We start from the raw sequence: 26,060 nt of genomic DNA, 5'->3' as shown, positions 1-26,060 counted from the left end.
TGGGAATGGCTTTGATCACAGAAATAAACTCTCTGAAAGGTATTGGAAACTCATTCAATGTTATAAATTGTTCATATGTAAGAATATTACCCCAGTTGTCAAAAACATCAAGAACAAAGTCAGTATTCCTCTCATGCCAGCTGGGGTAGAACAATGACTTATTCCTTACGATTATGTCTGAATTATTCCACAAAAAGAGCTTTATGTGGGGAAAATTGTGCAGGAAACATTTTCCAGGCCATTAAAGCTTGTTGTTGAAACCTAGCCAATTTTGCAAGTTATCTTTCAGGAATATAATTACATTTCAGAAAAAAATTGAAGAGCTCCCAATTTATTAAACACATTATTTGGAATGAAATACCATATTGAATCAGTATTGATCAAACATCTTTTCAACCAGTTGATCTTGAAAGTGTTATTTATGTCAACAGAATCCAACACTTCCAGACCGCCTTAAGCTGTTTCATTAAAGAGGACTGACTTTTTTTAGTTTGTGAGACTTATTTTTCCAGATGAAGTCAAGAAAGGTCTTGTTGATCTCTTTACAAGTAGAGGGATTTACAAATAAAGATAATGAGGTGTACACAAAGCGAGACAGTCTCTCTGCCTCGGACAGAAGTATTCTCCCAAGTATAAAGATCTCTTTGTAGCCAATTATTAAACATGTTTTTTGATTAATTAATTTTAGGAGAGAAATTCATATGTTGTCTGACTGAGTGCTTTTTTTGACAGATGTATTCCTAAATATTTAACACAGTCCTTTACAGGAATATTTTCTATTTCTTTATCATCACAGTCAAATAAACATAAGATTTCACATTTAGAAACATTCTGTTTTAATCTTGATGCAATAGAGAATGCAGTGATAGCATTAAGGGCATGGGTGACTGTCAGGCTGTGGGTAACTGGTGCATGGAATCAGGCGCAGGAGAGCAGAGATGCGTGTACAAGGTAATTTATTCCACGAACAGCACCAGTATAAAACAAATACTAAAGGTGCGTGAAATACCGGTCACTCGTAAATAACGGGCGTAATAACGAACCCGGCAAACAAGACCAGTCAACAAGTAACGACCTGAACATTATAAACAAACACACACACAAACATGGGGGAAACAGAGGGTTAAATAATGAACATGTAATTGGGGAATAGAAACCAGGTGTGTAGAAAACAAAGACAAAACAAATGGAAAATTAAAAGTGGATCGGCGATGGCTAGAAAGCCTGTGACGTCGACCGCCGAACGCCGCCCGAACAAGGAGAGGGACCGGCTTCGGCGGAAGTCGTGACAGCGACCTGGTCTTTGTCTCTTAAAAAAAGAGTAGTCATCAGCCAGTTGGGAAATTTTGATTTGTTTGTTAAAAACGGTTAAGCCATACAGAGTTACTCATTATTCAGAATATCTAGAGATAGAAGTTTCACAACCAAAATGAATAAAAATGGCAAAGTTGGGCATCCCTGTCATGCACTTCTGTTCATACTGAATATTTTGGATGGGTTAAAGTTCAGTAACAGAACTATTTTTATCTTTGTAAAACATGCGAATGACTTTGATAAACTGTTTGGCTTTGGTGAAAATGTTAAGTGACCTAAAGAGAAATTCATGTTTAATTGTGTCAAAGGCTTTACAGAAGTCCAAAAATAAGACAACCGCATCTGAGTCAATTGCATCTGAATAATCTAGAAGGTCCAAGACTAAACGAATGTTAGAGCGTATGTGACGGCCCTTCAAAATCCTGTTTGAGTCTCATTTATAAATGGTATCTATTCCTTTCTTTAATCTTTTGGCATAAACCAGAGCAATCAATTTGTAATCAATATTTAATAAAGTAATTGGTCTCCAATTGTCAATGAGAGAAGTGTCTTTATCGGGCTTCGGAATCAGTGAAATAAGGCCGTGTTTCATAGTGGAGACCGTTTCCTCATTTTCAATGCAATCTTGAAACATTAAAAATGTGGGTCTTCTAAATAGGGTCTTCTAACTCCCGAATCTGTCTATAGAAATCAACTGACAGGCTATCAGGGCCAGGTGATCTCCCTTTTTTCATTGAATTCATGGCCTCTCTAATTTATTTAATTGACACAGGTGAATCGCAAACTGAGTGTAAATCATCCTCAATTACAGGGACATAATTTTGAATGTGGCAAATGTAGCTTTCACAACCATCTTCCGGAAATTGTGAGTTGTAAAGCTTTTCATAAAAGAAATTGACAAATGTTGATATTGTAATGGGATCTTTGCATAACACATAATTTATTTTGAGTACAGTTATAGATTTTCTTTTGAAGTTTCTCTTTTCAAGTGCAAAAAAGTAACTAGTGTTTCTTTCCCCCTCTTCAATCCATTTTGCTCTTGATCTGACAAAGGCACCCTTTGATCCATGTAAAGCTGTTATAATTCTAGTTGTAAAGATTTAAATACAGACTCTTCTTCTTGAGATAGATTATGTTTCTTTAGAAAACTGTCATGCTTGCTCATCAACTCTTTTTCTATAAGGTTATTTAAGTGCATCAGCTCTTTGGCACATTTAATGGCTACAACTCTGACTTTATATTTGAAAAATTCACATCTACTTCCATGACCCAAGTCTTTTCTTGCAACAATATCTTTGGCTAACGATTTGATATTTCCAATGAGAATAGGATCTTTAAGAAGTGTGTTGTTTAATTTCCAATATCCTCGAGTACCTTTTGATTTTTTAGTAGCTTGTAAGTTCAGGGAAATCAAGTGATGATCAGAAAAGGGAGCCAACCGATGATCCACATCTATAACAAATTGTAACAAAACTAGATTTACATGACATAGTGTTGTTGGTCCAGGCATCTGGATTGAAATAACGCCAGGCATCATCAACAGAGAGATCCTTGCATAATGTAGTGATGATATTGCTATTTTGAAGGCTTTGACTCGTTCTAGGCGGAAAACGATCAACAGATTCATTGGGTGTTTCATTAAAATCCCCCGAAATAATTAGAAAAGCCTCTGAGTATTTGTTGTGTAAATCCTGTAATTTTCTGTTAAGTTGGGTAAAAAGGGTCTTGTTTGGAGCATGTGAGTTATGTCCATATACATTACAAATTATGAAAATGGCATTGTCAAGTTTAACAGTTACTATGACCCATCTCCCATCCTGTGAAGATGTTGATTCTAGAATGTCACCTTTAAACTTGTGAATAAGTGTCAAAACACCACCATAATGGTTTGGTCCATGACTGAAATAGGCAATGTCTCCCCATTGTGATTTCCAAAAATGTTCATCACTTTCACACGAATGAGTTTCCTGAAGGACAAAATCTGCATTACTGCGTTTACCATATAAAAATAAGGCTTTCCTTTTTGTAAGGTCTCTCAAACCCCTAGCATTCACACTAACAATATTGAGTGAGTTGAAAACGAACTCCTGCATTAAAAAAATTAATAACACAATCTAGATAACAGAAGTAGTAATGTGAACAATAAAACAAACAGTGAACCTTGAGAGGGTTACTCTGACGGAAAACTACACTCAGCCGAGGTAGCAGTGGTTAACAGTATAACAAATCTCTTTCTTTTTCCTCCCTTTTTTTTGTTGGCAAGTGTTCATAAATTGTAGTTCGCACGGTACATTAACTAGTGGCAGTACATTGAATGTACTCTTGGCAGTACTCACAGTTCCAGTATGGTTCATGTCAACAGAGGTCCCCATTAAAAATTATTCCTTCGATAAACGTGTGCGGGCCCTTGAACCCAGCCTTCTTTCCCTCTTGTTGTGCCTTCTGTATAAGCGGACAGTGTCTCCCTGGCAGTCTGATCCTGCGGTATCAGAGCTTCTTCTTGTCCAGAAACTTGTTCACCTTGGCCATTTTCCAGATGATGTCCCTGTAATGGTGCATAGTTAAGCACAAGATGACTTAATTTCCCAAGTCGATGTACCACGTCGATCACGTCTCTTAGCTTGTCTTTGATGCGCAGAGCCACCTTTCCTGGGATATTAATGACTGCTTCCCTAATATCCTCTCCCTCTACCTCTTTTACACCTTGGATTTTCAGATTCCATCTGCGAGAGTACCTTTGTAGTTCAGCTACATTCTCACACAGCTCATTATTTTGGGATTGCAGTTTCTTATGCTCATTCTCTAGGAACGTTATCTTTTCCTTGTTCTCGCTCATAATTTTGTAAAGCTGATTTACAGTTTCTGACAAATTATCGACCTTCTTTGATGTTTCTTCGGTAGCCCGCTCTATGATGGACACTTTGGAGAACGTGGCGTCTTGTTTAGTAGACAGGTACTGGATTGCAGAGAAAAGTTCAGACATAGAAATGTCCTCTTTCACTTTTTTTTCATTTTGAAATGGGGTCTGAGGTAAAGCGGTTGCAAGGATTTCATCCTGGTCAGTTTTGATCTTTCTCTTGCTTGAGCTCGCAACATCTTGTGTATCCATGCTGTTCTGGCTCTCGTCGTAGCTAGCTAGCATGCCTGCCATCTTCTGTGAGGCTTGGATATTCCATCTACTGTTGTCTTTGTCTTGTTCTTCCCATTCAAGTTGACAAAAACGAACTCTAAACTTGTCTTATGTCGCTCGCTAAAACAAGTTATAGTTAGTTTCTTTCAACATTGATAGCCAATATTAGACTGTTAAATCAAATCAAATTCATTTATATAGCCCTTCTTACATCAGCTGATATCACAAAGTGCTGTACAGAAACCCAGCCTAAAACCCCAAACAGCAAGCAATGCAGGTGTAGAAGCACGGTGGCTAGGAAAAACTCCCTAGAAAGGCAAAAACCTAGGAAGAAACCTAGAGAGGAACCAGGCTATGAGGGGTGGCCAGTCCTCTTCTGGCTGTGCCGGGTGGAGATTATAACAGCACATGGCCTAGATGTTCAAATGTTCATAAATGACCAGCATTGTCAAATAATAATAATCATAGTAGTTGTCGAGGGTGCAACAAGTCAGTAACACAAGAGTAAGTGTCAGTTGGCTTTTTCATAGCCGATCTTTGAGAGTATCTCTACCGCTCCTGCTGTCTCTAGAGAGTTGAAAACAGCAGGTCTGGGACAGGTAGCACGTCCGGTGAATAGGTCAGGGTTCCAGCAGGTCTGGGACAACAGGTCTGGGACAGGTAGCACGTCCGGCGAAACCACCTAACCCTCAATGTTGCTTTGACAAGTGTTATGTTTGTTCCTTGTATAATGACAAACCGGGGCGTAGGTTTAACTACTTTTAATGAACATATACTTCAGCATGAAAACTCCATGTTTAGCCATGCAAGGCATTCTTCAACCACCTGCCCCGCCCCCCTGATGTATTATTATTATTTTTCAAATAAATATAGTCTGTCCAACAATACTCTATTGTGGCTCTATTTCTTTTCACATAAACAAAACATTCAGTCCAGGTGCCCCTTTTTCTTTTCTTTTTTAGCAATTCAGGGGCTCTGACGGTCCTTTTTGGTCGTTCTGCTGAAGTGCTTCCTGAAACAGTTGGACAGCGTTCGTTGTCAGTCAGGGTGTTCTGACTGAATTGTCCATTGCTAAAGGCATTTGACGCTTCAGCAGTATCCTCCTGATGATCCTCAGTCCCTTGAGTGAATGGCTGAAGCCTTAGATCCACTCTGTTTCGTCTCAGTTGTGATCCATGCTCCATTTGGATCTCATAGGATCAGGGTGCAACTTCTCTCTCCACACACCCTCATCCAGTTTCCTGTAGTGATGTCTCTGAGTCGTACATGATCTTTCCCGGGATATAGATCATCTTCACATCATACTTTTTCAGTCTGATCAACATTCTCTGGATTCTCATTGGACAATCATTCAGTGGCTGTCACAGTATCCACAGAAAATGGTGCCCCTCCTCGGCCGGGCGGTGCTCGGCGGTCGTCGTCGCCGGTCTACTAGCTGCCACCGATCTATGTTTCTGTGTTCGTTGTGTTTTGTCTGTCTAGGTCCGCACCTGTTTCCTTTTCTGTCATTAGTGGGGGGGGGGGTATTTAGTTTGTTCCTTTGGGTTTGTGTTTTGTGCGGGATTATTTGTTTGTCAGCGGGCAGTGGTGTTGTACGTTGTGTTTTTTCTCCAGCATTTATATATTGGAGTATTGATTCTAGCCGGGCTGCGCTCCGTGCGTATTTTTTCCTCTTTATTGGATTACCTGTTTCCCTTTTGGGGTTTTGTGCGATCCCTTTGCTTTTGATTCACCTAGTGTGTTGGGTGTCAATAAACTTCGGCCTACCAAACAATAGTATCCTGCATTTGACTCTGCTCCTTCCTCCTGCCATAAATATCCGTGACAGAATCCCGCACCAAAATTATTATGGAGTCAGCAGGAGCCGAAGCGCCTTCAGTAGCTGAGCAGGTGTCGCAGCATCGCCTGGGCTCGGCGATGGACCAAGTGCTGGCCCGACTGGAGAGCTGGGAGAGAGGTACCTCCCCCACCAGACCAGCTCCAGTTTCTCAGCCGGCGCCCCTACCGACACCCCCTGAAGTGGGCTCGAGCGGGATCCGGATTACGCCACCGAGGGAATTTGATGGGACGGCCGCTGGGTGTAAGGGGTTTTTGCTCCAGATTGAACTGTACCTGGCGACCGTCCGCCCCTCTCCCTCCGACGAAGAGAAAGTGAACGTCCTCGTCTCCTGTCTTACGGGTAGAGCCCTGGAATGGGCCAACGCGGTCTGGGAGGGCCCAGACTCGGCTCGGGGCGACTACCCGGAGTTCACCCGTCGCTTCCGGGCAGTATTCGATCATCCCCCGGAGGGCAAGGCGGCGGGTGAGCGGCTGTTTCATTTGAGACAGGGGACGAGGAGCGCTCAGGACTTCGCCCTGGAGTTCCGGACTCTCACCGCGGGATTGGGGTGGAATGAGTGGGCCCTGATGTATCACTATCGCTGCAGTCTCTATGAGGATGTCCGCCGGGAGCCGGCTTGTAGGGACCACGCCATCACCCTCGACCAGCTGGTGGATTTGTCCATCAGGCTGGACCACCTGCTGGCTACCCGGGACGTTCTAGTCGGGGTCTGTTCATTCCACCTCCCAGCCCTCCTGCTCCACTAACCATGGAGATAGGAGGAGCTGCTTCGTGGAAGACTGGAGGGGGGGCCTCTCCTGCACCCACTGTGGACGCAGAGGACACACTGCGGACCGGTGCTGGAGGGGTCCACCTGGGAGCCGCGGGGTCGCTAATAGGTTAGGGATTCCCCTGGTTCAGCTGGACCACCCCTTCCCTGTGCACGCCCTAGATAGTCGACCGCTAGGGTCCGGCCAAGTGGGGGAGGTTACTGTGCCACTGGTTATGGCGACGTGGGGGGGTCATGTGGAACGTATCAGCCTATACCTCATTGACTCCCCTGCGTTTCCGGTGGTACTTGGAATCCCCTGGCTAGCCACTCACAACCCTCAGATTTTGTGGAGACAGAGGTCTCTTAAGGGGTGGTCGAGGGAGTGCTCAGGTAGGTGTGTAGGAGTTTCCATTGGTGCAACTACGGTGGAGAGTCCAGACCAAGTCTCTACAGTGCACATTCCTTCTGAATATGCCGATTTGGCTATCGCCTTCAGTAAAACGAAGGCGACTCAATTACCACCCCATCGACAGGGGGATTGTGCGATAAACCTCCAAGCTAACGCGGCCCTTCCTAAGAGTCACGTGTATCCTCTGTCTCAGGAGGAGACAGTGGCTATGGAGACATACGTCACTGAGTCCTTGAGACAGGGATACATTCGGCCATCTAAATCACCCGTCTCCTCTAGCTTCTTTTTTGTGAAGAAGGAGGGAGGCCTGCGCCCGTGCATTGACTATAGAGGTCTAAATTCTATCACAGTGGGGTTCAGTTACTCACTACCTCTCATTGCTACGGCAGTGGAGTCATTCCACGGGGCGCGCTTCTTCACCAAACTAGATCTCAGGAGCGCGTATAACCTGGTGCATATCCGAGGGGGAGACGAGTGGAAAACCGCATTTAGTACCACACCTGGCCATTATGAGTACCTCGTCATGCCGTATGGGTTAAAAAATGCTCCCGCTGTCTTCCAATCCTTTTTGGACGAGGTTCTCCGAGACATGCTCGGACAGGGTGTGGTGGTGTACACCGATGACATCCTGATCTACTCCGCCACACGCGCCGCGCATGTGGCTCTGGTGCGCAAAGTGCTTGGGCGGCTGCTGGAGCATAACCTATACGTCAAGGCTGAGAAATGTGAGTTCTCCAAACGAGCCGTCTCTTTCCTAGGATATCTCATTTCCACCACAGGGGTGGTGATGGAATGTGACCACGTTACGGCTGTGCGTAATTGGCCGACCCCTACCACGGTGAAGGAGGTGGAGCGGTTTTTGGGGTTCGCCAATTATTACCGGAGGTTTATCCGGGGTTTTGGTCAGGTGGCAGCTCCCATTACCTCACTGATGAAGGGGGGTCCGGTGCGGCTGCGGTGGTCGGCGGAGGCGGACAGGGCCTTCCGTCATCTGAAGGTTCTGTTTACTGACACTCCGGTGCTGGCGCATCCGGATCCCTCTTTGCCATTCGTAGTGGAGGTGGACGCGTCCGAGGCTGGGGTAGGAGCAGTTCTGTCGCAGCATTCGGGCGCTCCTCCGAAGCTCCGCCCCTGCGCTTTCTTTTCTATGAAGCTGAGCCCGGCGGAGCGCAACTACGATGTGGGGGACAGGGAGTTGTTAGCCGTGGTCAAGGCTTTGACAGTGTGGAGACATTGGCTTGAGGGGGCACGTCACCCTTTTCTCATCTGGACTGACCACCGTAACCTGGAGTACATCTGGGCAGCGAGGAGACTGAATCCTCGTCAAGCCAGGTGGGCTATGTTCTTTACTAGGTTCCAGTTTACCCTTTCATGCATTCCGGGTTCTCGGAACCGGAAGGCCGACGCACTGTCGCGTCTCTATGACACCGAGGAGAGGACCATCGATCCCACTCCCATACTCCCTGCGTCCTGTCTAGTGGCGCCGATGGTATTGGAGGTGGATGCGGACATTGAGCGGGCAGTTCAGTCAGAACCCACTCCGCCTCAATGTCCCGCGGGTCTGAAGTTCGTTCCGCTTGGTGTTCGCGATCGCCTGATCCGATGGGCCCACACTTTACCCTCCTCGGGTCATCCTGGGGTGGAACGGACAGTGTGAGGCCTGAAAGGGAAGTACTGGTGGCCCACCTTGGCTGAGGATGTAAGACACTATGTCTCTTCCTGTTTGGTGTGCGCCCAGTGCAAGGCTCCTAGGCACCTGCCTCGAGGGAAACTACAGCCCCTCCCCGTTCCACAGCAACCTTGGTCTCACCTCTCGGTGGATTTCCTCACGGATCTCCCGCCATCTCAGGGGAACACGACGATCCTGGTTGTTGTGGATCGGTTCTCGAAGTCCTGCCGCCTGCTCCCATTGCCCGGTCTTCCTACGGCCCTACAGACCGCGGAGGCCCTATTCACCCATGTCTTCCGGCACTACGGGGTGCCCAAGGACATCGTATCTGATCGGGGTCCCCAGTTCACTTCCAGAGTGTGGAGGTCGTTTATGGAGAGGCTGGGGGTCTCGGTCAGCCTGACCTCGGGTTTCCTCCCCGAAAGTAATGGGCAGGTAGAACGCATCAACCAGGATGTGGGCAGGTTTCTGCGGTCGTATTGCCAGGACCGGCCAGGGGAGTGGGCGAGGTTCATGCCATGGGCCGAGATGGCCCAGAACTCTCAACGCCACTCCTCTACTAACCTGTCACCTTTTCAGGTTGTATTAGGTTATCAGCCGGTCCTGGTGCCCTGGCAGCAGAGCCAGACGGACGCTCCTGCAGTGGAGGAATGGGTACAGCGCTCTCAGGAGACCTGGAGTGCTGTCCAGGAGTGCCTGAAGCAGGCTATCAGGCGACAGAAGGAGAGCGCTGACCGCCGCCGCAGTGAGGCCCCCGTGTATAATCCGGGGGACAGAGTCTGGCTCTCGACCCGGAACCTGCCCCTCCGCCTGCCCTGCCGGAAGCTGGGTCCGCGATTTGTGGGGCCGTTCAAAGTCCTGAGGAGAATAAACGAGGTGGGTTATAGGTTACAACTCCCTTCATATTGCCGTATTAACCCCTCGTTTCTTGTGTCTCTCCTCAGGCCGGTGGTAGCTGGTCCACTGCAGGACGCTGAGGTGCGGGAGGTCCCTCCGCCCCCCCTGGACATCGGGGGGGGGGGCCCCAGCGTACACAGTCCGGGCCATCCTGGACTCCCGACGTCGGGTAGGGGGCCTACAGTACCTCGTGGACTGGGAGGGGTACGGCCCGGAGGAGAGGTGCTGGGTTCCGGTGGGGGACATTTTGGATCCCACTATGCTCCAGGAGTTCCATCGTCTCCGTCCAGACCGGCCGGCGCCTCGCCCTCCGGGCCGTCACCGAGGCCGGCGTCAGGGGAGGGGTACTGTCACAGTTTCCACAGAAAATGGTGCCCCTCCTCGGTCGGGCGGCGCTCGGCGGTTGTCGTCGCCGGTCTCCTAGCTGCCACCGATCTATGTTTCTGTGTTCGTTGTGTTTTGTCTGTCTAGGTCCGCACCTGTTTCCTTTTCTGTCATTAGTGGGGGGGGGGGGGGGGGTATTTAGTTTGTTCCTTTGGGTTTGTGTTTTGTGCGGGATTATTTGTTTGTCAGCGGGCAGTGGTGTTGTACGTTGTGTTTTTTCTCCAGCGTTTATATATTGGAGTATTGATTCTAGCCAGGCTGCGCCCCGTGCGTATTTTTTCCTCTTTATTGGATTACCTGTTTCCCTTTTGGGGTTTTGTGCGATCCCTGTGCTTTTCACCTAGTGTGTTGGGTGTCAATAAACTTTGGCCTACCGAACAATAGTATCCTGCATTTGACTCTGCTCCTTCCTCCTGCCCTAAATATCCGTGACAGTGGCTTAGACATGATTGACACCAATGGTTTGTGGTCGGTTTCTACTTCGAAGTCTCGTCCGTAGATGTATTGGTGAATCCTTTCGCAAGCGTATGTGCTCGCCAGTAATTATTTCTCTATCTGTGCATACCTTGTCTCTGCGCCTGTCAAGGCTCTGGGCGCAAAAGCGATGAGTTGCCATGTGTCGTCATGCTTTTGCAGAAGAACTGCTCCCAGGCCAAACTGTCTGCAGAAATCCTTGTGCTTTTCTCTAGATCATAGAACCTGAGCACTGGCTCTTCTGTGATTGTCTTCTTTAGGTTTTTGAAGCAGTTTTCCTGTTCATGGGACCATTCCCATTTGTTTTTCTGTTCCAGAAGACATCTGAGTGGAGCGGACTGTGCTGACAGTTGAGGTATGAACTTTGCAAGGTAGGTGATCATGCCCATGAAGCTACTCACGTCGTCCTTGTTCTTCGGGCGCTCCATGTTGTTGATGGCTGATGTTTTCCTCCGGTCTGGTTTGACTCCATCCTCTGAAAGTACGTCTCCCACGAAGGTAAGTGTTTTCACACCAAACTCGCATTCATCCTTATTTAGTTTAGTTTTAGGTTGACTTTCCATGTCATCTCCAGCACTTGTCTCACTCTCGCGTCGTGTTCTTCTTTTGTGGACCCCCAGACGATGATGTCATCCATCATGGTCTCCACTCCTGGACTGTGCTCGAAGATCATGTGGAATGTCTTGTGCTAGACCTCTGGCGCTGAGAGAATCCCATATGGTAGACAAATAAATCTGTACCTGCCCTCAGGTGTGTTGAATGTGCATAGCCTTGAGCTTGGATCGTCTAGCTTCATTTGCCAGAATCCTGATGAGGCATCAAGCTTACTGAACCACTTTGCTCCAGCAAACAGACATTTTCTCTTCTCTGGTTGGCATCTTGAAATACTCTCTCTTGATTGCTTTGTTGAGATCACTCGGGTTTAGACATATCCTGAGATCGGCGTTCTTTTTCACCACAATAACCAGTGAGCTTACCCAGTCTGTGGGTTCATCCATTTTTGTGATGACGTCCATCTTTTCCATGCGTCCGAGTTCCTCCTTGAGCTTTTTCCTCAGTGCAAATGGAACTTTTCTGCATACATGCACAACTGGAGTAATTTTGTCATCAGTACATATTTTGTGTTCTCTTGGTAAACATCCAAGACCCTCAAACACATCCTCATACTCAGCCAGTAGGGATTCTTGGTCATTTCAGTCTGCGATGTCACTACATACTCTTTTCAACAATTGAGCTTTTCACATGCATTGATTCCTAGAATAGGCTGTACAGTCTTTTCCACGATCAGCAGCTGTGCTCTGAACTGTTTTCCTTTGTGCTGTAAAGTTACTATGCAGCTTCCTTTGACTGGTACGTTCTCCCCAGTATAACTAGTAACCTTAATTTTCACCGGGTGTATTTTGCTCTTCACTTTCAGTGTTTTTTAGTCATCCAGTGACAACAGGTTTACCTGTGCTCCAGTATCAAGCTTGAATGGTATTATAGTTTCATTCACAGTCAATGGCACAATTCATTCATGTCACACCCTGACCAGTAAAAGGGGTTATTTGTCATTGTAGTTTGGTCAGGGCGTGGCAGGGGGTGTTTTTTGTGTGTTTTGGTGTTTTTGGTTCTATGTTTTCTATTTCTATGTTTAAATCTAGTTTTCTATTTCTATGTTGGGTTTTTGGTAGGACCTCCAATTAGAAGCAGCTGGTTGTCGTTGTCTCTAATTGGAGGCCATATTTAGTTGAGGTTTGTTTCACTTGTGTTTTGTGGGTGGTTATTTTCTGTATAGCCTGGATGCCTAATGGAACTGTTTTTCGTCATTTGTTTATTTTGTTTAAGTGTTTTCATCGAATAAATTAAGTAGTTAAGTAAATTAAGTTTTCCAGGCACAAAGTAGTTCACATCCAGGCAGGCTTTGGAAAATACATACGAACTAGCAGATTTTGTAGCATTTCTACTATATCTGACATGTTACTGTGGTCTTTTTTTAACCTGTTGGGGCTAGGGGGCAGTATTTGCACGGCCAGATAAAAAACGTACCCGATTTAATCTGGTTACTACTCCTGCCCAGTAACTAGAATATGCATATAATTATTGGCTTTGGATAGAAAACATCCTAAAGTTTCTAAAACTGTTTGAATGGTGTCTGTGAGTATAACAGAACTCATTTGGCAGGCCAAAACCTGAGAAGATTCCTTACAGGAAGTGGCCTGTCTGACCATTTCTTGCCCTCCTTGATCATCTCTAACAAATACAGGGGATCTCTGGCATGACATGACACTTCCTACGGCTCCCATGGGCTCTCAGAAGGCGGGAAAAAGCTGAACGATGTAATTCCATCCCCAGGCTGAAACACATTAGCGCGTTTGGCAAGTGCTCTATCAGAGGGCCATTAGACTGAGGCTCGTGCATGAGGGGATAGCATGCTTTTACTTTCACTCTCTTTGTAATAAAAAACGATTTCCCGGTCGGAATATTATCGCTTTTTTACGAGGAAAATGGCATAAAAATTGATTTTAAACAGCGGTTTACATGCTTCGAAGTACGGTAATGGAATATTTAGACATTTTTGGTCACGAAATGCGCCATGCTCGTCACCCGTATTTACCCTTTCGGATAGTGTCTTGAACGCACGAACAAAACACCGCTATTTGGATATAACAATGGATTATTTGGGACCAAACCAACATTTGTTATTGAAGTAGAAGTCCTGGGAGTGCATTCTGACGAAGAACAGCAAAGGTAATAACATTTTTCTTATAGTAAATCTGACTTTGGTGAGTGCTAAACTTGCTGGGTGTCTAAATAGCTAGCCCTGTGATGCCGGGCTATCTACTTAGAATATTGCAAAATGTGCTTTCACCGAAAAGCTATTTTAAAATCGGACATATCGAGTGCATAGAGGAGTTCTGTATCTATAATTCTTAAAATAATTGTTATGTTTTTTGTGAACGTTTATCGTGAGTAATTTAGTAAATTCACCGGCAGTGTTCGTTGGGAATGCTAGTCACATGCTAGTCACATTCTAATGTAAAAAGCTGGTTTTTGATATAAATATGAACTTGATTGAACAAAACATGCATGTATTGTATAACATAATGTCCTAGGGTTGTCATCTGATGAAGATCATCAAAGGTTAGTGCTGCATTTAGCTGTGGTTTGGGTTTGTGTGACATTATATGCTAGCTTGAAAAATGGGTGTCTGATTATTTCTGGCTGGGTACTCTCCTGACATAATCTAATGTTTTGCTTTCGTTGTAAAGCCTTTTTGAAATTGGACAGTGTGGTTAGATTAACGAGAGTCTTGTCTTTTAAATGGTGTAAAATAGTCATATGTTTGAAAAATTTTTGTTTTTGCATTTTTGAGGTATTTGAATATCGCGCCACGGGTTTACACTGGCTGTTGAGTAGGTGGGACGCAAACGTCCCACCTAGCCCATAGAGGTTAAGTCAATGAACATGTGTGTAAAGTGTACACTTTTGTTTCACAGTAGATTTGTTTAAGACCACCAAGAAACACCTGCTTTATCCCACGGCATTAATTAATAAGTTGGGTAGAAAAGGAATCTGTTTAAGTCATAAATAAAGGGCCCAACTTAAAGAGTACAATTACCCTTTCAAAAAGAGGCTGGCATGATTGACTGTGACAGCCACCCCCTGGAGAGCAGCTCTCCTTTGATCCCCAACCTTGGAAAAATCACCTGTTGTTTGGGTATCGTTATGTATATATGCCCTCCTATTGTTGAATTGTTTAGATAAAAAAACATTGTTTCAAACACCCCTGCAGACAGACAGACACACGCACACACACACCCCGAAAAAAACATTGTTTTGAAACACAATTGCATACACACACACACCCCGAAAAAAACATTGTTTTGAAACACAATTGCATACACACACACACACACACACACACACACACACACACACACACACACACACACACACACACACACACACACCCCAGGATAGATCAACAGCATACACATGCTTTAACATATACTGATGCACTATCTTGTTAAATAAACATGAACTCTAAAGCGTGACAGCTATAAAGGAATAGATGCACTATATGCATAAATTAACACTCACTCTAAGGCGTGAGAACAGTAACAGGATGTCCTGACATATATGGGCACTCCCTAGAGCACGTGATAACTTCCCGCCAGGATGTCCTGACCGGATGCCCATATATGGGCATACACACGTCACCCATGACATAGGGTCATAAATCACACGTTTGACGTGTGCCGTCTACTGTATTCTCTCTGTTGTGGTGCAGAGCCATTGACCCACACCATCCTGAAGAATGACACTAGCTCAGTGTTGTATACTGGCCTTCCTCTTGGTGTTTTCTTTGACCATGTAGCATTTCTGCAGAAATCCTACACGGCTAACTTCAAGATGCGTATCACTGATCAAATACTGATAACCTTGATGAAGCTGAATCTACTCCAGGGTGATTTTGCTGAACGCTTTGCTGTGTCCCAGGGAGTAGTGAGCAGAATCCTTTCCTTTTGGATTGACACAAATGGAGGAGCACATGAGGATCTACATTCCATGACTTCCGAGGGAGACAATCCAGAACACAGTGCAGGCCAGCTGTCTGACGAGGATGTCACAAGCACAAGAAGGATAGCTAATGTGCGTATACATGTTGAGAGAGTTATCAGACGACACGTGTTCAAAATCCTCTCCCAGACTGTTCCCATCAACCTGACACACAAAATGGACAAAGTCCTTAGAATCTGCGCAGCACTTGTTAGCATGCAGGGTGAGATCATCCATGAGGATGCCGACTGAACAGTGAGAATGTTCATACAACTGAAATGTAACTTTATACACTATAATTTCATCCACATAAGATACTGTGTGTGAATGTATGTATGTATGTATGTATATATATATGTATATATATATACATACACATACATACATATACATATATATATACATATATACATACATATATATACACATATATATATATCATATATCTACATACATATATATATACATACATATATATATATACATACATATACATACATATATATATACATACATATACATACACATATATACATACACATATATATATACATATATATATATACATACATATACATACACATATATATGTATATATACATATATATACATATACATATATACATATATATATATATATATACATATATATATATATATATACATATATACATATATATATATATATATATATATATATATATATATATATATATATATATATATATATATATATATATATATATACATACATATACATACCTCTCAAAAAAATAAAGGGAACACTTAAACAACACATCCTAGATCTGAATGAAAGAAATAATCCTATTAAATACTTTTTTCTTTACATAGTTGAATGTGCTGACAACAAAATCACACAAAAAGAATCAATGGAAATCCAATTTATCAACCCATGGAGGTCTGGATTTGGAGTCACACTCAAAATTAAAGTGGAAAACCACAGTACAGGCTGATCTAACTTTGATGTAATGTCCTTAAAACAAGTCAAAATGAGGCTCAGTAGTGTGTGTGGCCTCCACGTGCCTGTATGACCTCCCTACAACGCCTGGGTATGCTCCTGATAAGGTGGCGGATGGTCTCCTGAGGGATCTCCTCCCAGACCTGGACTAAAGCATCCGCCAACTCCTGGACAGTCTGTGGTGCAACGTGGTGTTGGTGGATGGAGCGAGACATGATGTCCCAGATGTGCTCAATTGGATTCAGGTCTGGGGAACGGGCGGGCCAGTCCATAGCATCAATGCCTTCCTCTTGCAGGAACTGCTGACACACTCCAGCCACATGAGGTCTAGCATTGTCTTGCATTAGGAGGAACCCAGGGCACACCGCACCAGCATATGGTCTCACAAGGGGTCTGAGGATCTCATCTCGGTACCTAATGGCAGTCAGGCTACCTCTGGCGAGCACATGGAGGGCTGTGCGGCCCCCCAAAGAAATGCCACCCCACACCATGACTGACCCACCGCCAAACCGGTTATGCTGGAGGATGTTGCAGGCAGCAGAACGTTCTCCACGGCATCTCCAGACTCTTTCACGTCTGTCACGTGCTCAGTGTGAACCTGCTTTCATCTGTGAAGAGCACAGGGCGCCAGTGGCGAATTTGCCCATCTTGGTGTTCTCTGGCAAATGCCAAACGACCTGCACGGTGTTGGGCTGTAAGCACAACCCCCACCTGTGGACGTCAGGCCCTCATACCACCCTCATGGAGTCTGTTTCTGACCGTTTGAGCAGACACATGCACATTTGTGGCCTGCTGGAGGTCATTTTGCAGGGCTCTGGCAGTGCTTCTCCTGCTCCTCCTTGCACAAAGGCGGAGGTAGCGGTCCTGCTGCTGGGTTGTTGCCCTCCTACGGCCTCCTCCACGTCTCCTGATGTACTGGCCTGTCTCCTGGTAGCGCCTCCATGCTCTGGACACTACGCTGACAGACACAGCAAACCTTCTTGCCACAGCTCGCATTGATGTGCCATCCTGGATGAGCTGCACTACCTGAGCCACTTGTGTGGGTTGTAGACTCCGTCTCATGCTACCACTAGAGTGAAAGCACCGCCAGCATTCAAAAGTGACCAAAACATCAGCCAGGAAGCATAAGAACTGAGAAGTGGTCTGTGGTCACCACCTGCCGAACCACTCCTTTATTGGGGGTGTCTTGCTAATTGCCTATAATTTCCACCTGTTGTCTATTCCATTTGCACAACAGCATGTGACATTTATTGTCAATCAGTGTTGCTTCCTAAGTGGACAGTTTAATTTCACAGAAGTGTGATTGACTTGGAGTTACATTGTGTTGTTTAAGTGTTCCCTTTATTTTTTTGAGCAGTGTATATATATTTCCTGTTTAATCTGAATCATTTTAATGGTCCTACATTTGAAATGTACTGTAACTTTGCCTGTTCCTGATAATTACAGGCATCCACTAGGTTCCACTATCATGCCTTCTTAAATCTGTTTAAAATAAATGTTCTTCAACACCAACATGTCTAACAGACCAAGAAGGAAGACAACTGTTTATCAAGTGCCACACTGTTTTGTTCATTTGTGCCCTTGAAAACCAAACCCAGAATCAAACTGAAAACACATTTGAAACCCTTAGACATGCCTTCTCGTCCTTCATTTTAAAATGTTAAATACATTAAATATCAAAGAAAATGTCAACAAAGTGGAATTTCAGTGTTTTTATTAACAACATAATTTGCCAAGAGCAAGATGAGTTACGGTATGCGTAGGTAAGTTCATGGAGTGCCATATGAGAAGAAAGAGGTACAAGGTACAATACAAATATTCATAAATCATAAGGACTTATCCTTAGGCATTAGATAAACATGTATGAAGAGAGCTGTACAAGGCAAGACAAAAAAAACACAAAGAATTCTGCAAATATTATCAGGTAAATGTGCACATGAAGAGAACTGTGCAAGACAAAAAAACACCAAGAGTTATGCTTAGATAATAAGGTGGAGCTGACAGAGTGAGCTTTACGAGGCACAAAATAAGAACTATTCAAAAACAAAGTATTACGACCCAAGCCCAGATACCACAAATGAACATGTTTGGAGCACAGAGTTAGTCTGGCTGACTGGAACTCCAATTCAATCCTAGGCAACATATCTGTGAAATGGAATGCCTTCAGTTTAGGGATAACATCATCAGTTCAGTCAGACTCACACAGTTCAGTCAGACTCACACTTCTTACTCAGAACAGGACCTTTGATTTCTAGAAGTTCTTGAGAGTTTAACACTCCATCGGGGCTTGCAGAAAGCCATGGCTCCTTGACACTCACTACTGTGCCTCTACTCTCCAGACTAAACCCACAGCTCTCCATCCATGTGTAGACCACCTGCTTGTTCTCCTTGCCATATGTGGTTGCTGAGTTCCCATGGAACCTTGGGAAGAGATGCTCCCGCACAAAGTTGCACAGGACCTTCTTTGTTGAGCTGAGTTCGCAGCTAGCTAGCTAACGTTTGCAAAATGACAAGAACGCAACAACGGAAGTCCTCCACAAAACATAACATTCAGACATTGTTTTTGTGTTGTTATGTGTTAATAACATTTAGACTACGTTACCCAGCAGGCTATGCGGGGGGCAGGTGGTTGAAGAATGCCTTGCATGGCTAGACATGGAGTTTTCTAGCTTAAGTATATATTCATTAAAAGTAGTTAAACCTACGCCCCGGTTTGTCATTTTCTAAGGAACAAACATAACAGTTTTGTTTCCGGGTCCTTAAATAAGGTGAATCGCTTCTCCCAACACAAGACGGAAAGGACAAGACATGGGTGTACTGACCGCTTATATGTAGACATTTAATTGGTCCATTATCAATGTTTGTGCGTTTACAGATGTGGCATTTAATGGAAGTTTATTATATCCACCAATTGAAATAGAGGTCATATGGATTCATCCAGAGTTTACAAACCCCTTTGTTTGGTTCGTCGTCATTAAATATTGGCCAAATTGATTATTTTGTGTGTGTGAGTGAAGGAATAAACGTGTACAGAAGTATAAAAGAGAAGTTTAGAAGTCAGAGAACTTTGGGATGATATGAGGCTTTTAAAATTCATTATGATATGCCCTTATATGCCATTCATCCATTGTTCCATGGATTTTCTGCGATATTTACAATGCATGTCTTTCAACCTTCCATTGGTTTATAGATTACCTATTTGTAGACCAGATATGAATATGCTCATTTCAAAGGTCACACTTTATTGCACATGTGGTGTTCTATATACTCAAACCAATTCTTACAATTGAGAGCCTGTCTATAGTCACATTTTGGGGAGGAAATATCAGCTTCTGACAGCACATTATAATCGTATAAAACAGATTCATCCTACATTATAGTAAGCATGGGAACAAAGTAGTCTACCCAAGTTAAAATATAACCTAACTGTTCTGTTCTCAAGAACTGCTCAGAGTAACTGATCGGCTACAGCAGGTAAGGTGACAAAGTATGAGCCAAATGTCTAAAGGTGTTCTTGTGTATACTTTGGAAATGTATAAGGACATTTAAAACATGAAAGTTGAATGTCTTAAAAGTTCAAGCTCTGTGGTCAATGGAAAATTATGTGGAGAGGATGGGTACAGAACTTCAACTTCAAACAGTAAAATAAAGTGCTGTAACGGTACACAGAACCGTCAATTGTTGTCTGTTGCACCGGTTTACTACTACAGTCTACATGTAATCTAGTATGTAATAGTCTAATCATGTCTCAAGGGTCATTGTCAATAATGTACACATTCTTTCAATGAAATAAGATCGAGAACAAATAGTTTGGATAGAAAACAACTTTTGGAAAGAGTGTACTTAAAAAAAAAATGCAGTGGCTGGGTGACCTGATTTTGTCGAAGCCTCTACCCAATAGCTGAACAACTGTACCTTCTGCACATGTGCTACTTTACGGTGAAAGGCACGTTGTACAAACTTCTTTGTCTACTGTAACCACAGAGAATGATACAGGCCTCGAGTGGCCATTTTAGCATGGGCAGTGTCATTGAGGGCGTCCACCATGCTTCAGGCATTTTAACTTCTATGGGCAAACGTCCCACCCTAGTCAACAGCCAGTGGAATCGCGTGGCGCAAAATACAAATACCTTAAAAATGCTATAACTTCAATTTCTCAAACATATGACTATTTTACACCATTTTAAAGACAAGACACTCGTTAACCTCTTACATCTAGACGTTCCGCTAGCGGAACACCGCTCCAATATCCAATGATAGGGCGTGGCGCGAAATACAAACACCTCGAAAACATGACTATTTTACACCATTTTAAAGACAAGACTCTCCTTTATCTAACCACACTGCCCGATTTCAAAAAGGCTTTACAGCGAAAGCAAAACATTAGATTGTGTCAGGAGAGTACCCTGCCAAAAATAATCACACAGCCATTTTCAAAGCAAGCATATATGTCACAAAAACCAAAGCTAAATGCAGCACTAACCTTTGATGATCTTCATCAGATGACACTCCTAGGACATTATGTTATACAATACATGCATGTTTTGTTCAATCAAGTTGATATTTACATCAAAAACCAGCTTTTTACATTAGCATGTGATGTTCAGAACTAGCATACCCACCGAAAACTTCCGGTGAATTTACTAAATTACTCATGATGAACGTTGACAAAATACATAACAATTATTTTAAGAATTATAGATACAGAACTCCTTTATGCAAACGCTATGTCAGATTTTAAAATAGCTTTTTGGCGAAAGCACATTTTGCAATATTCTGAGTACATAGCTCGGCCATCACAGGCTAGCTAATTTGACACCCACCAAGTTTGGGGCTCACTAAACTCAGAATTACTATTAGAATAATTTGATTACCTTTGCTGTTCTTCGTCAGAATGCACTCCCAGGACTTCTACTTCAACAACAAATGTTGTTTTGGTTCCAAATAATCCATAGTTATATCCAAATACCTCCGTTTTGTTCGTGCGTTCAGGTCACTATCCGAAGGGTAACGTGCGAGCGCATTTCGTGACAAAAAAATGCTAAATATTCCATTACTGTACTTAGAAGCATGTCAAACGCTGTTTAAAATCAATTTTTATGCTATTTTTCCCGTAAAATACCGTTAATATTCCAACCGGGCAACATTGTATTAATTCAAAGGCTGAAAGAAAAAAAATTGAGAAGTCTCGTGAACGCGCATCTCAGTCTCACTGTCCCCAGGCTGACCACTTACAAACTCTGCTGCTGTACTTTGCCCAGAGACAGCAGACACCCCATTCCACTTTCTGGCGGCTTTAGAGAGCCAATGGAAGCCTTAGAAAGTGTCACGTTACAGCACAGATGCTGTATTTTCGATAGAGATGCAACAGAAGGACAACAAATTGTCAGACAGGGCACTTCCTGTATGGAATCTTCTTAGGTTTTGGCCTGCCATATGAGTTCTGTTAAACTCACAGACACCATTCAAACAGTTTTAGAAACTTTAGTGTTTTCTATCCAAATCTACTAATTATATGCATATTCTCGTTTCTGGGCAAGAGTAGTAACCAGTTTAAATCGGGTATGTTTTTTTATCCGGCCGTGAAAATACTGCCCCCTATCCCAGACAGGTTAAAGTAGTCAAAGTAGTCAACTGGGTCGGGACTCTTATGAGTTGTAGCCTCAATGGCACTGCCCATGCTGTCACAGACGCTATAATTGTCTCATGTCTGTTGTAACTATAAACAACATTATCTTTTCAGGGTAGGATATGGCATATATGACGATTAGATCAAGGTTCATAGCTTACATCTACTGATGGGAAGTAAGAAAGCATAAAATCAACAAAAATGTACACAAATCATGTCTTAAAATACATTCCACAAAGGATACCGACACATTCCACATAGGCTGCCAGTAGACTGATTTGTGCGTAACACGTGCAGAACGTGATATGGTTCTTTAGCTCTCGGGAAGAAGAGTCCTGGGGGGGGCATTTTTCAATTGAGGTGAACCCTCAGAGTACTGTAAATCACAGGAGCACATTCAATTAAATTCTATTGACATGCTTGCTTTATTGACAGGTGGCGTTTGCAAACTCCATAGTTCTGAAGATGGTACCTCCGCTTTGCTTTCAACACCTCAAACAATACTGGGCCATGTACAGGTTAAGACTGATAAGGAAAAGCTGCTTGACCCAAATTAAATTTCTTGGCTTTGATACTAGACTGTGTCATTCTTCCAGACCTCCAGTAGATTTGATCGGTATCAACTACCCAGCAGAAACAATCAATGGGAGAAAATACAGAGACAACAATCAGACCAGTCAGATGCCTCTTTCTAAAATAAACCACATCTTAAAAGCTAATGAGTACACTTATAAAGTCAATGGATATGATGGACGAAACTCTGTTAACTCAATTTTAGGGTTTGATAGTAACATCTTGGCATCAAATGCTCTGAATGAGGACCGCAGGAGTGCAGCGACTTGTCTCCAGAGTAGGGGAATGCTTTGTGGGGTTTTCGATGGACATGCAGGTTATGCGTGCGCCCAGGCAGTCAGTGAAAGGCTCTTCTACTACATTGCTGTGTCTCTACTCCCAGTGAAGACCTTAATGGACATTGAGGATGCAGTTGAGAATGAAAGGCCGGTGTTACCCATGCTACAGTGGCACAAGCACCCAAATGACCATACCAGCAGAGACTCTGGGAAGCTTTACTTCAACAGCCTTAGGACGTACTGGCAAGAGAGGATCGATCTAGAGGAGGACGAGGACAAGGACGTCCAAGCGGCTTTGATGAATGCATTCAAGAGGTTAGACAATGACATTTCACTTGAGGCCCAGGTGGACTTTGGGGACCCCTTCTCCCACTTCACCCCTCTTCAGGTGGCTCTGTCAGGGTGCACAGCATGTGTCGTCCATGTGGATGGAGATGACCTGCATGTGGCCAACTTGGGGGATAGCAGGGCCGTGCTGGGAGTCCAAGAGGAGAACGGGACCTGGTCAGCACACACCATCAGTAACGACCACAATGCCCAAAACGCAGACGAGTTGCAGAGGGTTCTATCTGAGCACCCTGCGCTCGAACGCAAGACGGTAGTCAAACACGACAGGCTACTGGGCCTTCTCATGCCCTTCAGAGGGTTCGGAGACATAAAGTTTAAATGGAGTGGTGAAATGTTGAACCGGGTGTATGAAACAAGACCAGACATCTTGTCGGCCAATGAGTTTGTTAAGATGCTCCCACCTAACTACCACACGCCGCCATATCTCATTGCTGAGCCAGAGGTGACAAGCCACACACTGAGGCCAAAGGACAAGTTTCTGATCATGGCAACTGATGGACTATGGGAGCTGATGCACAGGCAAACTGTGGTGCAGGTCATAGGAGAACATCTGACTGGTCTACACTGGCAGAAACCTGTATCTGGGCTGTCTTTCACACTGGGACAGATGCACAGGTTGCTCCAGGAGAGGAAAAGCAGAGCCATTTTGGCTTTAGAGGATGAGAACTCTGCAACCCATCTGATCCGACATGCTTTAGGGAGTGATGGCTTTGGTACTGTGGACCCAAGGCGCTTGTCGAAAATGCTCAGCTTGCCTCAGGACCTGGCAAGGATGTACAGGGATGACATAACAATTGTTGTAATCCATTTAAATAGTGCCAACATGTAAGCCAATCAAAGATCAGACATTAAGGGGGATAAGGGGCTCTATTTTCGGCTGGCGCTAATAGCGCTCTTGTCAAACTGGGGCTCTGACATTTTCAAAGAGAGATGTGATGATGCCAGTGACCCTCATATTTTGAAATATTTCAGTTGTTTTCTGTTCTATTTGATTAAAAAGTCCTCTGTAGGCTTACCAACTATAACGAAGCCGCGTTCAACAGCAATGCGTCATTGTGTCTTTTTTATCCTGGCTATGCATATGCCAAGTAGCCTATCAAGATTTTGTATTTTTTTATTGTCTACTCGTGAGTGCCGTTTTGGAGGTTTAGACAATTTTCACACCTGCATAGCCTTCTTCATTTTGCATGTTTCTGCATCTATCCCCATTTTCATATATGCACCCCAGCTAGCACAGTGGATCTGGGCCGATTCCGGCTGAGAGTCGGGGCACTCGGCTGAGAGTCAGACTCGGCTGACGTCATGTGGCCCGAGTCTGGGCCGCCTTCGGCAGTATTACTTATGGCCAGGATGTGGGGATTGAGCTTGGGCCGAATCCGGTGTGAGTTATCTGGCCCAGATGTAACTCTCACTTGGGGCTCGGGCCGATTCCGGTGTGAATTATCTGGACCAAATGTATTACTTGGGGCTCGGGGCGATTGGGGCTACTCTCTGGCAGATGATTACACGGGCTGCTTTATATAATTAACATTTCATTATTTATTTTTCCATATTTTCTCAGTTTTTGTGATCAAAAAATACATTTAACATTTAAATGAAATTCTTTAAGAGTCCTGTGTAGTATTTTAGTATTTTGATACTTTGTGCAAGGCAATTGATAACCATTAACTTTGTGGATGGAGCCTCCCGAGTGGCGCAGCGGTCTAAGACACTGCATCGCAGTGCAAACTGCGTTGCTACAGATGCTGGTTCGAGACCCGTGCCGGCCGCGACCGGGAGACCCATGAGGCGACGCGCAATTGGCCCAGCGTCGCCCAAGTTAGGGGAGGGTTTGGCCGGTCGTGATGTCCTTGTTCCATCGCACTGTAGTGACTCCTGTGGTGGGCCAGGCGCATGCACGCTGACACGGTCACCAGGTGTAAGGTGTTTCCTCAGACAAATTTTTTTGTGGATGGGTATAATTTCTATGTATAAAAGGTATAATAGTAATATTTAAAATGACTAAATCGGGTAATTTTGTATACATTTTTAAAATTTACATCGGGCTTCTTTTAGGGGATTGTGGTAAGATGCTGGCAAAGTCGGCTGAATTCCGATAGACGGAAATGGCCCGATGTACTTAGCCGATTCTGAGCAGTCATTAATTTTGATTCCGGGCCGAGTCCGACACCCGATTCCGGGCCGATTCAATCAGTTCCAGCCCCCCGGAAGAGGCTTCTGGGACAATTCCTCATTCCTAGCTGGGGCTCATCCAACTTATTTACATTGTTCAGTCCTATAATGCCATATCAACAGCAGATATCTTGCCTATTGAGAATGTTCCTCACATATACAATACCATTTATAGAAGCCTAATATTTTTACTTTTGGAGATGTGTGAATGTAATGCGTAAAACACTAATAGTACATGATGAAGCCATCTAGAACAGTGTGGACTGCAAACACCAAACATATTTAGCAAAACTGGATGCAATTGTACTGTTGCTATTATTCGTTACTGTATGCTATTTAATAAAGGCATCAATCCACTAATATGTGAATATTCCGTGCCCTCAAGCCAAACTGGAGTGGATGATAACGCAAACCGTCAATAGCATACACAACTTGAGACAACCGCAAATCAGTATTAGTTTTTTTTATCGCTTTGGTACTATTTTCACAAGTGTGTGGTGAATTTTCAAAACTCGTAGTACAAAACTCCAAATGGGTAACACTTGTAACGCAGCCAGTCTTACATTCAAAACCTTTCATTGTGCATTCATTTTCTTTGTAGACATCTTTCACCACACAACTTTTGATCCAAAACATATGTTGACTGTGACATATAATGAGTATATTGGTTT

The 26,060-nt window shown here is 44.0% G+C and overlaps 1 protein-coding gene across 1 annotated transcript; it reads left to right on the top strand.

Moving 5' to 3' along the window:
- The first annotated feature begins 19,626 nt into the window (after positions 1 to 19,626).
- Positions 19,627 to 24,259, top strand: si:ch211-15p9.2 (protein serine/threonine phosphatase 2C family protein). Its single transcript, XM_014165885.2, has 2 exons — positions 19,627 to 19,863; positions 22,454 to 24,259. Exon 2 carries the CDS (start codon positions 22,484 to 22,486, stop codon positions 24,044 to 24,046), a length of 1,563 nt encoding a protein of 520 aa, XP_014021360.1. The 5' UTR covers positions 19,627 to 19,863; positions 22,454 to 22,483; the 3' UTR covers positions 24,047 to 24,259.
- The last annotated feature ends 1,801 nt before the right edge of the window (positions 24,260 to 26,060 follow it).

The sequence above is a fragment of the Salmo salar genome, chromosome ssa22, assembly GCF_905237065.1.
Source record: "Salmo salar chromosome ssa22, Ssal_v3.1, whole genome shotgun sequence".
Lineage (NCBI taxonomy): Eukaryota > Metazoa > Chordata > Actinopteri > Salmoniformes > Salmonidae > Salmo > Salmo salar.
Note: the sequence above shows the minus strand (reverse complement) of the source record. Positions and strands in the feature narration are given on the sequence as shown.

Excerpts from the sequence above, each read along its gene's own strand:
- si:ch211-15p9.2 (XM_014165885.2), top strand. The coding sequence starts at position 22,484 with ATGGTACCTCCGCTTTGCTTTCAACACCTCAAACAATACTGGGCCATG.